The 16,355-nt window shown below is 40.7% G+C and overlaps 1 protein-coding gene across 3 annotated transcripts in view; it reads left to right on the forward strand.

Annotated features, from left to right (window-relative positions):
• SETBP1 (SET binding protein 1) overlaps positions 1-16,355 on the forward strand; it is a 376,077-nt gene that overhangs the window by 345,867 nt on the left and 13,855 nt on the right. For 2 of the 3 annotated variants that reach the window (XM_060613721.3, XM_060613723.3), the window contains exon 6: positions 12,996-13,028. The exons of the other annotated variant lie outside the window; for it this stretch is intronic. In XM_060613721.3, the coding sequence (XP_060469704.1) occupies positions 12,996-13,028 (33 nt within the window). The remainder of the gene's footprint in view (positions 1-12,995; positions 13,029-16,355) is intronic. 3 annotated transcript variants of the gene reach the window in all.

Genomic DNA, 16,355 nt, shown 5'->3' on the forward strand with positions numbered 1-16,355 from the left:
TGCTCTTCACCACTGCATTTTATTTGCTCCCTGGCTCACTGGGGTTGAGAGATGGCAACCAGAGTTTCCCCAAGGCCTTGATTCATCCTACCCCGTGATGTCATGAATTCCTCATTAGCCACCAGACTCCTCACTAACAGTTGATAAAATATAAAATCTTTATTCAGGCATCCCAGATGCTCTGCCTTCCTCTGCTCCCCACATAATCTCCTGGCAGCGCCTCCCTGTTCCAAGAAGGCAGGCCTTGGACTTGGCTTAACACCTTTTTTTGAGGACAGCCTTCCTCAACTCCCATCCCCATCTCCCCATCCCACAGAACTTCAAAGCCTGGCCTCCTCTGAATGCACACAGCACCCAGTGTCTGTACCATGCATTTGCTACCTACTCAGAGACTGCAGAACTGTCTTCCATTAACTTCTTCTCCCTCACAATGAAATTGTACATACCTCAGAGGTAGAAGCCATGATTTAGGTTCTTGCTATCGTCGTGGCACACAGAATGATGGCACATTGTGGAATTAATGCATTGGTAAATGTTAAGCATATCATAGTATTTAGAAATGCCTATTATACTTAGAATCCCAAAAGGAGACTCTTTAGTGGTATTCATTCTAAACTCATCTTCTAAGTGACCAGGTTGCTTTGAACAGAGAACTCAACTTGTCTTCATACCTACCTCCTTCATGGAAATTATCGGTAATTAGAAAATGCGCCCAGTTGAAATAGCAGTAGGAAATATTTGGAGTGACATTTCCCAAATTGAGTTCTGCAAAGTATTAGTAGGTGTTTTGCGGTAAAAGCTATTTTTATAGTTAAGCGAATATAGGGAATGCTGCTTTATACCTGCTTCTCTTCCATAGGGCTTTTCAGATCCTTTAATTGATCAGTGTGTGCTCTGAGGTTCCAGGAGGGAGAGACACCAAATTTCACAATCTTGTCTGACCACAAAACCGAGTTTTCTGGCAAGAGCTCTTAATATCTCTTGGAAGAGCTGTTCTCCTCAGCCGTTTGAGAAATATCGCTTGGAAGGAATGGGATAGTCTCTTAAGTGTGATCATGAATCTACCCACCTTTCACACGCTAGGTGTGAAGTGAAAAGTTCTTGGTGGAAATGCCAGGTAAGTGATGGCTGCAGTGAAACAGGAAGAGGTCAGAGGGAAAGTTGTAGGTGAATGAGGAAGAAGTTATCTGAGACTTGACAGATGGTGCTACCTTTGCAGGAAAGCGTCCAGGCAGAGGGAGTGATGTGGACATAGTCCAGGACACGGGAGCTGGTGTCAAGCATGGAACTCTGAGAAGGGATCACTTGGCTGGAGTGAAAGATTTGGGTTGGGGTCTGCACTATCCATGCAGATAATTACTTATGCAACCTTGTTGGCTAAGCTCTGGAGACCTCCCTTCATGGATTTAGAAATTAGCCTGTATGTTTCCGCCTTTGCTTGCCAAGCACAGATATTTCCCAGGGGCAAAAGACAGGTGGTCCGCCATTTTTCTCCCCTCAGCTCTTTCCATCCAGAGTGAGAGAATGTGTTCTTGGGACCTCCTGCTTCCACGGGCTTGCCTCCTCTGTTTGCATTCAGTTGTTTACAAATATGCCAAAAAGGCGTAGAAACCAGGTGGGTATTAAACTTTTAAACCTGCCTCTCTGGTAATCAGAGCTGAGCCAAAGCTCTCGTGTTTCAGGATGCGGGAATGGGCTGTTTATTTTTGGCAGTGCTAAAATGAGACCCTCGTGAGAATTTCACAGATTTGGTCCATTTCCGGGTCTCAGGCTGCAAGGCAGAACTTTGGAGAGAAAACCAGCCAGAGATTTCCCCAGGTGTTGGAGGCCAGACCTTCCTGAGATTCCACTCCCCACAGATAAATGGATTCCCACAAACCTGAGAGAGTTAGGGTCACACAGCCTGGGCTCATGTCCAATACCCTGTTTCACATGTGATTCACACACGATTGCTCCCGAGATTCAGAGATCTGCCTGAGGTCATGCAATTGGATTAGAACCCAAACTTCTTGATTTACTGCCTGATTTCCAGTGGAATCTCACTTCTATCACAGGCTCAACATTAGAAACGGCAGATTTCTTTCTCCCTAATTATGGGCCCCTACTTCTTTTAGGGAATAGTGAGGAAAAACTCATCATTTGATGTTTTAACTATGGGAAAGCACACAGTAGAAAGGCAGTAAATAGTATCTTGGTTTGATTTCATTTAGTTGTATGCTTCTGCATTAGTCATATATATTTGTGATGAGACAATTCATTTTTGTTTTCTTTAGAGTCCCTTTTTCATCTTTGGCCATAAGCAAGGGAATTTAGAAGTACTTCTGGCCTGTTTTCAATGGGTCATCCTTTTCACAGAATGGTTTTGAAGATCCAGACAAGGGCTGAGGGAGGAGAAGGAAAGGAGAATAAAACTAAGTGTCTTAGAAAAAAAAACTAATTTGAGAAATCCTGTATTGAGATAAAAAATATATATACTGAAAGAATTCAATTAATTAGAAATTCCTTTCCTTTTAAAATAATGAATGCTACAGGGTGCTTGGCTGGGTCAGTAAAGCATCCAACTCTTGCTTTCAACTCAGGTCCTGATCCCAAGGTAGTGGGATTGAGCCCACATCAGGCTCTGCATTGAGCATAGAGCCTGCTTGGGATATTCTCTCTCTCTCTGTCTCTCTGTCTCTCTGTCTCTCTGTCTCTCTCTCTCTCTCCCTCTGCCTCTCTCTGAAATAAAAATAATAACAATAAATACTAACCTATCTAGTACAGGCCCCTGACACATAGTAGACACTGAATAAGTAATCACTGAGTGAAATGAATCATTGTGAGACGGTAGCTGTGTACTTACATAGCACTAAACGTGGTGGGAGACATCTGAGAAAAACATGCTCCATCTTGGAAGTTAACAACCAAATGGAAAACATTGGATGGACATGTGATAGGCTGTTGGTAAATACTTGCCAAATAATTAATCAGTCTATAGCCCTAACAGTATTTTTTCAAATAGGTGATCTTTGTTAAAAAAAGGGGGCGGGGCATTTCTCACCTTATTTTATCAACATTATAATGTGGGAGAAATGCATATGGTCAGAAGTTAAAAAACATATCTTTTCTAGCTCAAGTGTGTGTGTGTGTGGGTGGATGGGGGTGGAGGTTAAGGGGGAGGGTGTGTTTTGTTTAAGGCAATTTTTAGCTTCTCGGAGTCTGGGAAGCATGCTGATTATGAAGTTATTGATTTGGAGGAAGAGGCAGAAGACGAGCTGCGGGAGAGGGAGGCCAGACTGAGAACATGTCAGTTTGTGAGCTACCGGGAAGGAGGGATGGCCGTGGCTGCCACCGGTGCTCTGGCAGGTCAGCCTTCATGATCAAACTGCTCAATAGCTATCGATCAGCCACAGTCCCCTGCCACAGTGAAGGGTCTGATTCAAGGGAGCACTGCGTCATTATTGTGAGTAATTAGGGCTAATGCAGTAAAGGCTTCAATAAAGTTTGTTCAAAGTGATGCATAATTTGAAATAACTTCTATTGCGCTGTCCCAATCATGATTTAATAACCATATCAGATAATCCATACCTCAATAAGTCAGGCTAATTTTTCTGTTTTCCTACATATTGAACTAACTTCTCAGGAAGGTCATGCAACGTGTAGAAAATGTGTGATTTCACTACTGAAACACACCCCCCCCACCTTTGTATTTAACATGAGACTATATTATTAAATAGATTATAAATCCTGTAGGAACTCAGTAAAACACCAATAAATTCTCTGTAGTCCTGCACCTGAAAGACTAGTCATAATGATGGAAAAATGGGCAAGCATATCCATTGTGCCCTTCTCTCTCTTTCTCTTTCACACACACACACACACACACACACACACACACACTGATTCACACTAGATATCCTCTCATCTTAAATCCCAGGAGAAAAAAAAGATGTGTTGTTATCACGGTTGTTAGCATCAAATCTTAACTGTTCAAGGTGTGGTTGGGCTAGAGCTAACAGAAGAAAGCAGAGGAGCAAAGCTCCTGGTTTGTATCTGTTTCCTATCAAGGCTAATCCATTATTCTCTAAAACTGTGTGATCTTTGTTTAAAAGTACCAAAACCTAGGGGCACCTGGGTGGCTCAGTCAGTTAAGCATCCAACTTCATGGGTTCCAGCCCTGCATTGGGCTCTGTGCTGACAGCTCAGAGCCTGGAACCTGCTTCAGGTTCTGTGTCTCCCTCTCTCTCTGCCCCTCCCCCACTCATGCTCTGTCTGTCTCTGTCTCTGAAAAATGAATAAGCCTTTAAAAATTAAGAAAAAAAAAACCTACCAAACCTAAGCAGAAATATCAGGTGGGAGGATGGGTAAAATAGGTGAGTGGGATTAAAGAGGAGTACGATTGCCATGATGAGCACCAGATGCTGTATGGAAGTGTTGAATCACTATATTGTACACTTGAAACTAATATTACACTGTTATGTAACTGGAATTTAAATAAAAACTTTAATAATAATTACAAAATTAAAAAAATAAACAAACTACCTGTAAAAGACAAAAAAATAAATAAATTTCACAAGTGTATTAAATGCTTAGACATTTTGCTTCTGAAGGCAAAGACTGATATTAGGCAAGCCGTTTAACCAACTATCAGCCCCATCAGAACTGACAGATACCTGTAATCAAGATGCAAAACCTTAAGACTGAAAAGTTATCTTCATAGGGGCAACTGGGTGTCTCAGTCGTCTACGCATCTGACTCTTGATTTTGGCTCAGGTCATGATCTGGCAGTTCTTGAGACTGAGCCCCACGTTGAGCTCTGTGCTGGTAGTGTGGAGCCTGTTTGGGATTCTCTCTCTCTCCCTCTGTCTCTGCCCCTATCCTGCTCACACTCCCTCTTTCTCTCTCTCTCAAAATAAATAAATAAATAGATCTTAAAAAAAAAAAAAGAAAAGTTACATTCACAAATAAAAGAATACATTCTTAATTCTAATGGAATTAGAAAGAAATCCAGTATTCTAGTGGCTAGAGCAAAATAATCATGAAAATTGCTTCTGACCACCAAATTCTAGCATTTCTGACTTTGCAGTTAACCAACTGTTATCAATAGAGAGGGTCCCAGAGTAATGAAATAATATTCAGATGCAAAAAGCAACAAATTCCTTTGCAAGAATTGTAAAATTATTTGTTTTATGTGCTTTGAACCTACATGGAATCATCCTCTGACGCTCCTAGCCAAAATACCGAATCAATTCAGCCAAAAGCCTTGTCTTTCAAACAACCAAAATAGAGCAAATAAATATGCAAGTTAATAGGATTTGGAACATCTAAGGGCTATAAGTATACAAACTGAAGAAGTCTTCAAATTGTAAAATAAATTTCTATAAGGCCAGATTAATCACTTAAAATATACAGTAGAAAAACTTCAGAAAAGATGTAGAGAAAATAAAGCTTTATTTTTAAAAATGAATTGTTCGGGGGCACCTGGGTGGTGCAGTCAGTTTAAGCGTTTGATTCCTGATCTCGGCTCAGGTCTTGATCTCGCAGTTCGTGAGTTTGAGCCCAGCATCTGGCTCTGAGCTCTCAGTGTGGAGTGTGCTTGGGATTCTGTCTCCCTCTCTCTCTGCCCCTCCCCCACTCATGCTTGTGCACGTGCTCTCTCTCTCTCTCTCTGTGTCAAAAATAAACATAAAAATTAATTAAATGACATTTAAACATTTAAATGTCATTAAAAAATGAATTCTTCAAATTTCCTGAAAAGTGCTGCCTATGGGCCCATGTTGAAGCAGCACAGAATGAGTCTGTTTGCCTGGAGACCTCTACTGAATGTGAGGCTCATGAAAAGCCCCCTCCCCTTGGCTCTGGGCCATGAAGAGACCCAATAGGATTGGAAGCTTCTGCGCTTCCCTGAAGATCCCATCACACCAAAGGCCTTCCGAAAAACCTCCAAAAATTATTTTTATTTTTGCCCCATAAGGAAGAAACAAGCCCTTTTCTGATTTGATACAGACCTCTAGAGCAGCTGAGCTGTCCCCATGGCCAAAGCTACAAGCGTCCTAGAGAAGCACCAAACACTCCAGAATCTGCCCCCTGCCTCTTCTGCTCCAACCACATCTCCTTAGAAATGTTAGCCAGCACCAAACTCCTTGGGAATCCTACAGTAAGAGTGTGATTTTCAAAAAACTAAAAACTCAGGTCAAAAATTCACTCAACTCTTTAATGAGGAAACCAACATGGTGATAAAGCTGATCCAGAGAAGAATTAGAGGGACAGGACATTATAGGAATGTAAGCACTGAAGAAAGAACATCAGGCGAGATGGCTCAGTTAATGTCCTAATGGGCAATAAAACCATAACCTCTGGGCTTATCTTTGCTACCAGTCAGAAATCATTTGCATATTTTTTGAGCAAAAATCTTCAACATATTTCCTGGCAGAGTCTGGGCCTGTAATCAGTAATGGGTAGCAAATACAACAAAGCTACATTTCCCTAGGTAATTAATCATGGGGGCAGGCCTGTAAAATGGTACTCTAGGAATCCAGAAAGACATGCACCTTTCCATTTGCCTTGTTTCTACGTTTGGCCCATTTTTCTTCACACCACACATGGACCATGCACTGCTCTACTTGAATGCATATATCCTTGCTTCAGATCATCTACACTGAGATCTCAGTGCTACACTTAACAGCTGGCTGATCTTGGTCCTCAATGCTCACATCTGTAAAATGGAGGAAAGCATACTACCTAGTGTAAGAGGATTGTGGTGAGGAATAAATGAGACAGCCCTTGTGAAAATCTTAGCAGAGTGCCTGGCACATAACAAGAGTTTAGCAAATGAGCACTGTTGCCACTGCTGTGGTTGTTACTGTCATTGCCATTAAGTGATTATCTGTTTTCCATGCTGGATGTCCCCCTCTCCCTTCACCCACCCTTCAAGCCATATAGATGGCTAATTCATTACCATTCTTCAATACAAAGCATGGTGACTTCAACTCTACGAATCCTTCCCTATGCCACATTTTCTATATTCCATGACCCCCTATTATAAGCCCATTGATAATTGACTCCTGTATTTAACATGGTGTCTGTGCTCATGCCTGTGCCCCATGCTGGACTGTCCCTTCCCCTATTGTCAGATCCTACTACTCAACTTTAAAATCCCAGTACCTAGCACCCAGGTGGGCAAACAATAGATAATCATTAAATATTAGTCAAAATGAACTGACCAACAACTATTTCCTGCATAAAACCATCTGGTGCATGAAAATACATACCTCAGAATTATATTCATTCAAGTTGAGAGACAATGATTTGCCTTTATTTTCCATTAGTACCAGAAACAGCAAACCATCCAAAGAATGGTCAGCAGAAGCAGCTACCTGAAAGGGACCTCCAGGGCCTCCAGAATCTTTTGTTCAGTAATGGCAGACCAGGTCCTGGATAATCCACCAGGATATTCACAAGGCAAGATTATTTTCAAGTTAAAGAGTCAGCCTATATGGCACAGTATACATAATACACGAGTGTGTTTTTATTCCGAGAGGAGAAGGAGGGACTTGTACACGTGTCTCCCTTCACTCAGTTCTTCTATGATATTTGGAGGATGAGCCACTCAATGGAAAGCTAGGCTGTAATTTAATTATTTTATATATAATAGTGTTGCATTGTGCCCAGAGTGTTGGCTTCCCAAGAGCAACAATCATATTTCCTATTTCAGGTTTGCCCCCTTCAGTGAGTATCAAGTATCTGACAAATCCCCAGAACCTTGTGTTGTTATATGGGATGAAAATAAGAGAAGCAAAAGCCAGGCTGTTGAGCAACTTGTAATCATATTTGGGTGTCAAGGACCTTGCAAGGTGCTGGGTGCATCGTAAATACTCAATAAACATTCCTGGACTTGATTTAACTATTTTTTTTCCCCCTCCAGAGTTGAGATTTTAGGAAAGACTGAAGGTGTAATAACAGGTTTGAAAGTGCTGTGTCTGTGAGGAACTTAACTCAATTTATCTTCTCTGAATGCTTCGTACAGATTATGCTTCCCAACCACCTCTTGCCACAGTCAGACCCTCTTAGAAATAGAGTAATGATAATAATACATTTTATCTTCTTCCCAGTGATGGTATCATTCACACCTCCATTGAAGCCCAGTGGGAGGTTTGGCTGTGAGGCATCACACGCAAGGGGAGTCAGGTGCGATTATTGTAATGAGGGCACCGTGCTCAGCGAAATGCGGGAAAGAAAACCTCCCATACATGAAGCGATTTCTATTAAGATACTCATTTTATATCAAATATTCAAGCCCCTCTTTATAAATCGAAGTGAGTGGAAAGAGACTCTTCTAGGGGGAGATTTTATGTGGCCAAGAACGAAAGGGCACAAATATTTTATGATCAGTTTTGAGATGAAAGTGGTGTGCCTGCCTCATTCACGGGCTCTTTCCATTTCCACAGGTCTAATTAGATTGTTGGTTTAATGGTGGCGAGATAATTTAGTGGCCACTGAAAGCAACTGTGTTAATGAGAAGGGGGGACAGTGCTTTGGGTTTCCTGTAATTAATGGAGAGTTTTTGAAAAACTTCTTGGTTCCAGTGAAGTTGGCATACTGTGCCCAGCTGTTGAGAACGGAGGCGAGGTCTTTCCTGCTCATTGCTGTGGAAATGGCCTCAGGCAACGTAGAAGAACTGTGTAATGACTGTCATTAAGAATGATCTTTAGTGGTCCAGGCAGGCTATAGTCTGTCTACAACAGAGAAGAGGCAGAGAAAGAGGGATAGGGAGAAAGGAGGCAGTGAGGGAAAAGAGAGTAAGGATTATAAAACAGACATGGCAGGCAGACAGACAGGCTGACCGCACTGTCCCTCACCGGTCAGCCCCCTCCATTCCGCCTTTGGGAGCAACTAGAATAATGCCCCAGCATCCTCCCAGGGAATCTCCTTCTCTTGTTGCATAAACTGGAGTCTGACCAAACAAGACTGGGTTAGACCGCATAGAAGGGCTTTCCACTAATCCCTTCATGGCAGAGATAAGAAAATTGAACCCAGAGAGGTGAACTGAACTACAAATCTGGCCTGAGTAGGAATTGGGAAACCTGGACTCCTGGCCACCACATGAACATGTGGAAAGTGGATTTGGAATTCAAGGACCAGGGTTATCATACAGCTTTTCAGAACTTACTAATTATCTTAGTTCTAAGTCGCTGAGTCTTCTGAGACTTGTGAGTCTCAGTTTCCCCATCAGTGAAATGGGAAAAGTGATTTCTGACCTTTAGGCCGTGGTGCAAAAGAAATGAAATAGCAGATGAAAACACCAATCACATATTCAAAACAATATATCACTATATCTTGACCCCTCTCATGTCAAGAATAAAGTCATGCCCTGTAATGATTTAAGCATATTAAGTCATAATTTAGTCATGTTATGACTCAAATCATAACATCCATTAGCTATCTTTAGAATTTTTTTCCTCACTCACTGCTCCAAATACCTTTATATCTCAGGGCACAGTCAAAGCCATGCTATATCAAGTTCATCTTACTGGAACTTTTGTAAGGCTTTGTTACAATTGTCAAATATTTTTTTTAAGTATCTGCCACACTGATACATATACGATTAACCCCTGCCCTAGGGAACTTTCATGCTCTTTGGGAAGTCCAGACTCTAAAACATGAGATGACCAAATAATATTAACAAGTGAATAGGCTGAATAACAATCTCAGATCCTGACAGAGATATCACTGAGCAATGGATAAGTTATGAATTTCCAACCAAATGGTACTAGAGGAGATTGGGGGATATGGTAAAATAATCTGGGAAGAGAAGGACTGAAAGAGCTTTCTGGGGATGGATTGAATTAAATAAGCAGATGGGAGCAGAGGGACAGGTTTACAATGTCTCTGAGATGGGAGTATGTGTGGAAATAATGACCAGTGAGGCTGGAAGAGAGATTTGGGGTCAGAATATGGAGAACCTGAAATTCTAGAATGAGGCACAGTAAACCTTATGACAGGCAGTGATAGCAAAGTAGCAGCCATGGGCCAATAGCTATCTGCAGTTGTACTCTGATTGGCTTACAGGGGGTTATGCATTTTTAAGAACTCCATTTGTGAACCACGGATTTACCTAATAATCAAGAGTTTTGGCTTTTTGAAATTCAGACTATCTGGTTAACTTTGGGCTCAGGTTCCTACCTGGCAACAACTGATTGATACAAAGTAACCTCAGCCCTGTTAGATGGGTTATATTCTCTTTCATTTCTTATTCCCCCGGCCCACCCCATGCTTCCCCCGATCTTCCTTCAGGGTCCTGACCAACTTCACTCATTATACTAGCAGCCTGGCCCCCTACAGGGAGCCATCAAAGGCCCTTGGACTGGACAAAGTAACAGGATCAAAACAATGTGCAGGAACTCCTAATCTAGCAGAAGTAGCAGGAATAGTCTGTAGTAACATCTTGTGTTATTTAACTATGGAATTTGGAGGTTGGAGGAGGCCTTTGAGATTGTGAAATTGAGAGAAATTTGGCACTCTGGATGCAGTCAATAGTAGAAAAGTAACAGGGAAACCCAGGCTTTCTCACTCTATCTAGCTCCCTGTCTTCTTCACTTTCTTAAGGAAATATGGTTTGAAACTGGCTTTGAAATAGGGCAGCCCTTGCTTGCATCCTTCAGTCCATCACTTCTAAGATGTGTGCCCTTGGGAAAACCATTTAACCTCTGAGGTCCCGGTTTTCATCTCTGTACAGCAGAGGCAGTAATGTTCTCATGTGGTTGCGATCACAATGAAATGAGGATGCATGTGAGATACTGCAAACTGCACTGTAGGTTCCCCAAAAACGTTCATTTCTTCCCCTTTCTCTTAGTTTCACATGATAGCAGGAATGTTACCTTGTATCATCTTACCTGTAGACTCCATGGTATGATACAAAGTTGTTGTTACCAAAGTAAATGTTGAGTAAATGAATAATCAAAGACGCTGCACACCTCCCCAGCAAAGAATGAAAGTCCTTGTTCTCCCCTCCCCTCCCCCACCCAGGGCTCCTACAATGTGACATCTGTTACTTAAATGTCCTTTGTAACTAACTCTGTTAGTGTTTTTTTTTTTTTTTTATGATGTCTGCTTTTGAAAGGAACACAAGGAGAGAACTCAGTGGCTTCCACCTGTTGAATCCTCTTCCCCAGCAATTGTTACATGTTTCCTTGATAGCGCTTTCAACTAAGAGAGACCAGATAGCCTTCTCACAATAATGAGGAAACATGCCATGTGCAGTTTCAAAAGACAGAGAGAAGGTACTAATGGAGGGAATTTCAACTGTTCAATGATCCCAGCAATGTCTGAACACCCTGTGTGGCCTGGACCCAGGGCTTGCCCCATAAAGATGAGAGAGCTGAGAACAAAAGAGAGTAAGCCTGATATTACCTTTAAATTCAGCGGGGGATGCAGGCCAGCCTCATGCAGTGTTCCTGGGTTGCGAGGTATAGTTTCAATGTTCAAAAACACTCCTCCAAGGAATTTTCTTGCCTTCCAATACCTGAAGATATTTTGAGAGGACTTTTCTTATTTTGAAAATCCAGGTTTGTTAGTGCCTAAATATTAAGCCACAATCCTGGTCTTTGTCTCATGCGTGTTGCCAGAGTTAAGTGATTTGGGCTTTACATATGGAAAGTTCATTTTGTTGTGTAATTAATGGGAAGCAGACTTTGGGAAGCTGATGATCCAAGCCCTTATTTATATAAGAGCATATGTCTGTGTTCTGTTTATGACTCACTCTCTTACTCCGCGCATTGTAACTTGGGTTTGTTTACACTAACTTTTCCTAGAATCCAAGCCACATGGTATATGAGCCAATAATTTATGGTCTCTAAAAGGGAAAGATGATGAATGAGCCTTTTCCTCTTAAATTGTCAAATCTTAAACTGAGGAAGAAGTATTTGCTGTCTTGAGTCTGTCCAAGCTTATATTTGGGAAAAAAAAAAAAAAAAAGGTAATGCAAAAAAAAAAAAACAAAAACAAAACAAAACAAAACACTACTGGCATAGTGCTTAGAACTTGAATGTATAGGTATTTGCCAAGACAGCATATGACCACTCCCCCACAATATACCATTTAATTCTGATCCAAATGTTCAGCAATGAAAAGACCATTCATCCTCTCTCTTCCTGTCTCTCTGTCTCTCTTGTCTCTCTGTTCCTCTCTGTCTCTGGCTCCTATTTTTGATGGTAGCTAAGTAAAATGTAATATGTAAAAACTTCTCCCTTTTTCAGGAGCCCCATCATTTTAATCAATCTGTGGGCTTAAATGTTCAAGCTGCTTTTCTTAAAGGCACTTAATAAATTCCAAACTTATTTTTGTCATTGAATCTGCATGTCTATGGAGTGGCTTGGATATCAGTCTATATTTCACAGTACTTCAGTGCTATGGTCATAGCTTAGATCTTTCAGACAGTTAATGGTGCTCTGAGGAGAGTTGGGAACAGCTGAAATATGTGAAGATCTAATTTAATTTACAGTGATTTGGATCCCCTTCAATAAATCCTTTCATATTTCACACACAGCCTTTACAAAACAGACAGTAAGTGTTGGTTTAGGTCAAGTCACATAGATTGATTTCAATTCAAGTAAGTCAGCTGAACTCTGTACTGGTCACATGGGGGAGGAAGCCATGGAATGGCGTGTCTAACACAGAGCCTGGCACAGAGTGGGCTTAGTCAATGCTTCTTCCAAGAATGAATGAGAATGGATAAAGCATGGTCCTTGTCCCTTAAGAAAACATAATTTAAAAGGAGAGAGAAATGCAGATTGATCCCATAATCTTAACACAGGACAGACTATATGAAATGCTGTCAGAGAGATACAAGCAATGTAGAGGGGACCAAAAAGATTAATATTGAAATGAGAGTCCTCGGTGGCTTTTAGAGGAATATCCAACTAAACTGAATTCCAGCAGAAATTAGAAGGCACTGGATGCATACTGACTATTGTTTTGTTTCTTCTTTTTTCTTTTCCTTTCTTTTCTTTTCTCACTAGGGCAGGAGAATTGCCTGTGGATAAAAGAAAAATGTAAGACTCCCCATCCCCATCCAATCCAACATCAGATGCAATATCCTCTCTCTCAGAAATAATAGAGTTGGGCACACACCTGTAGGCAATGCAAATTCATTGTTTCTGTAGCACATCCATCATCTACTGACCAGAGAGACACAAAAATACGTGAAAGTCTAAAACAATGGATATAAATTCCTTGTTGTTTTTATGATGAATACAGGGATATTGTGTGTGTGTGTGTGAGTGTGTGTGTGTGTGTGTGTGTGTGTGTGTGTGTGTAAATTTCCATTTTTTTCTTGAGAAACTTAAATAAAGAGAAAAGCAATAGCGTGTATTTGGGTCACACGAATCATGCCCAGAAGGAGATAAAGGGACAGTTATTAACTCTGAGGGTATTCAAACCCTCTGTAAATTTTACAAATCTGGGCAGTCTCTGAGAAAACAAAATTAAGATTCAAAACTTTCATAACAGACTAGAACACTGGACGAAAACCAATAAAATAAAACTTTGCAGATTTAAATAGAAAGCTTGTATTTAAGCTCAAAAACCCATTCCACACAGCAATGGCCAGGTTTGGTAGCAGTTTATATGGAAGCATTTAAGGGAGTTAATTGAGCTTCTATTTAATATGAGCCAACAGTGTGATGTTGCTGGGGGAAAAAAAAACAACTTTGCAAGTTTTATTTATTTATTTTTTATGTAGTTCTCATTAACGGAAGTGTAGTAGTGCCTTGATCACAGAAATTAATCAACCCGATCTTTCTGCATAATCATTTCATACTTGGAAAATCAGTTCAATCCCAGGCACCAAAATTTAAGATGAGATTTGACAGACACTAAAATCTCCAGAGGAACAGGATCAAAATGGAACATAGTCTAGAAGTCATTTCATATGAAATACAGATGAAGGAAGTAAGGATGTCTTACCTGGAACAGAGAAGACTTGGAGGTATATGACTTTTTAATTTTTTTTTTACAAGTAAGGGTCCTGCCAAGGAGTCAAGAATTTGTCTAGAAACACAGAACTGAGGAGTGAAAAGTCTAGACTAGAACCTTATTCTTACAACATCCCAGGCAGTGTTTTCTATCAGATCATAAATAACAAGCCTGAGGATTTAAGTAAACAAATGCAATTATTAAAACTAGGAAGAAAAATAAAGCACGGATACCTACTATTTGATAGAATTCCTAAAGCTCTAGCATGGTCAACAGGATTTATTTTATCTGAGCCTAAATATTAAAAATGTAAATGTTTTCATGAAATCATATTTGCCACATTATTCTTTGTTCCCTGTTTTTCTTTTCTTTGTTTTTTTTTCAAAATTTAAACGAGAAAATCTCTCACAATCAAGTATGAACACACAGCTACAATAATTGGTGTATTATATAAGGGATGGTATTTATGGTTAAGGATACAGTTATGCCACGTTGGAGAGGAAGGGAAAAAGAAATATAAAGAGCCCTTTGAGAGGGTGTGACCACCCCCGCCGTGTGACCACCTGGCATGCTGTGAGACTCAGCAGATGTAGCGTCAAACTTTTTGGCGTTAACTGCATTTCTATCCAGCCTCTCAAGTTGTCTACTCAGTCTGCTGGGGCTTGAGCCACATGCAAGAGACAAAAGCCAAAGTTAATTGAAAGAAACAGAGTAAGCCTAAATGGCCCTCACATTTCCCAGTTTAAGAGTGCCACCACTTACAGTTCATTCCTCGCCAAAAGCCTAGGAAGCCACTGTGGCCCTAATAAGCATCATGCCCAGAAAGACTCCCAGCTTTGAAACTCTTCTATGACCCCTTCCGGGGCAGTTCCTACTAACGAATATGCCCAGTGTGCCTTAGAGACAGAGAAAATCGCCTCTGTTGTTCATCTCCTGATCTCTGAGCTCTCTCCCTTCACCTAGCTTTCTTAGGCCTGACCAAGTCCTGGTTACCTCCCCTTCAGGCTCCCTGAGGGACCTAGCTGCATTCTTCCTCTGTGCACTCTCTGGAGATGAGTTACCACTGCCTTTATCTGTCCAAAGCCACAAGTGGTTCTCCCAAAGCTCACCTCATGAAATGACTGGCGTTATTTCCCTGTGGTCAGAGAAGTCAAGGATGCCGAAAACCTAGGGAGCAGGAGCTCAGAAATGACTAACCAAGAGGCATCCAGGTCTGCCTCCAACCTTACTGTAGAAGCTCTCCATGGATAGGACACTGTTCCAACTGCCATGGAATTACATTCAATTCAATTAAAGCTGCTCCAGGGAATATAAAGATTATTGATACCCAGACTTTAGTCTCTAGGAGCTTATGATGTGAAATAATCCGGCAAGATATATTAAGCAAGAATCTACTGTGAAAAAGACACTACGCTCTTTGTCACAAGGTGTATGAAGAACACGTGCGGTCTGTCTTTGAGAAGCTTTAATGCTTCTTACGCTGTGCACATGGAAAGTTAAGATCTTCTAGAATTAAATACTGAGTGAATAAACTCTTCAGGAGTTTAGAAACAGAAAGGGCAACTTTAAAGCAGCCCAAATTTTTGATCATGTGGTGATATCACTAACATACTTTTGAACAGTTAATTCCATGTAAACACTATTCAGAATATACACACTCATATTTTAAAATATGAACTTTGGGGGCTTCTGGGTGGCTCAGTCAGTTAAGTGTCCAACTTGCGGCTCAGGTCATGATCTCACCGTTGGTGAGTTGGAGCCCCGTGTTGGGCTCTGTGTTGCCAGCTTAGAGCCTGGAGCCTGCTTCAGATTCTGTGTGTCCCTCTCTCTGCACCCCTTCCCTGCTCACTCTCTGTCTCTCTCTCCCTCTCAAAAGTAAGTAAACATTAAAAAAAATTTTTAAATATAAACTTTGAAAGGTTGAGCTAAATCTGAAATCATATTGTTAAAATAATTTTAAATTTCATTTAACTTTGTATTAAGGAAACAAAAATATTTTCACTGCTATCAAAATTTTACACTCATTTTAATATTTCTTTCTAAAAATGTTTTGGGAGGGCCAACTAAATGAGTTTGAATATTTCTTTTTGAAAACCTTGTGTTTTTTTTTAACACTTGTGATAAACCAATTTGAAGCTCTGATTCCAAATTTAGTTTGTTTCAATACTCATTAGTAGATGTTGTAGATTGAAAGGGTATTTCACATAAACATATATCCAAGAAGACAAAGTGCAGCATTTTGCTTAAATCAGAATACGGTAAAACCTTGTTTTTATGAGCATTACAAACCTTGGTTTGTGAGCATAATTTGTACCAGAAACATGCTTGTAATCCAAAGCACTTGTGTATCAAAGCTAATTTAAAGAACCATGGGCTCATGACATTCACCCTCACATTGTACTACT

Source organism: Panthera onca, chromosome D3 (assembly GCF_046562875.1).
Source record: "Panthera onca isolate mPanOnc1 chromosome D3, mPanOnc1 haplotype 2, whole genome shotgun sequence".
Lineage (NCBI taxonomy): Eukaryota > Metazoa > Chordata > Mammalia > Carnivora > Felidae > Panthera > Panthera onca.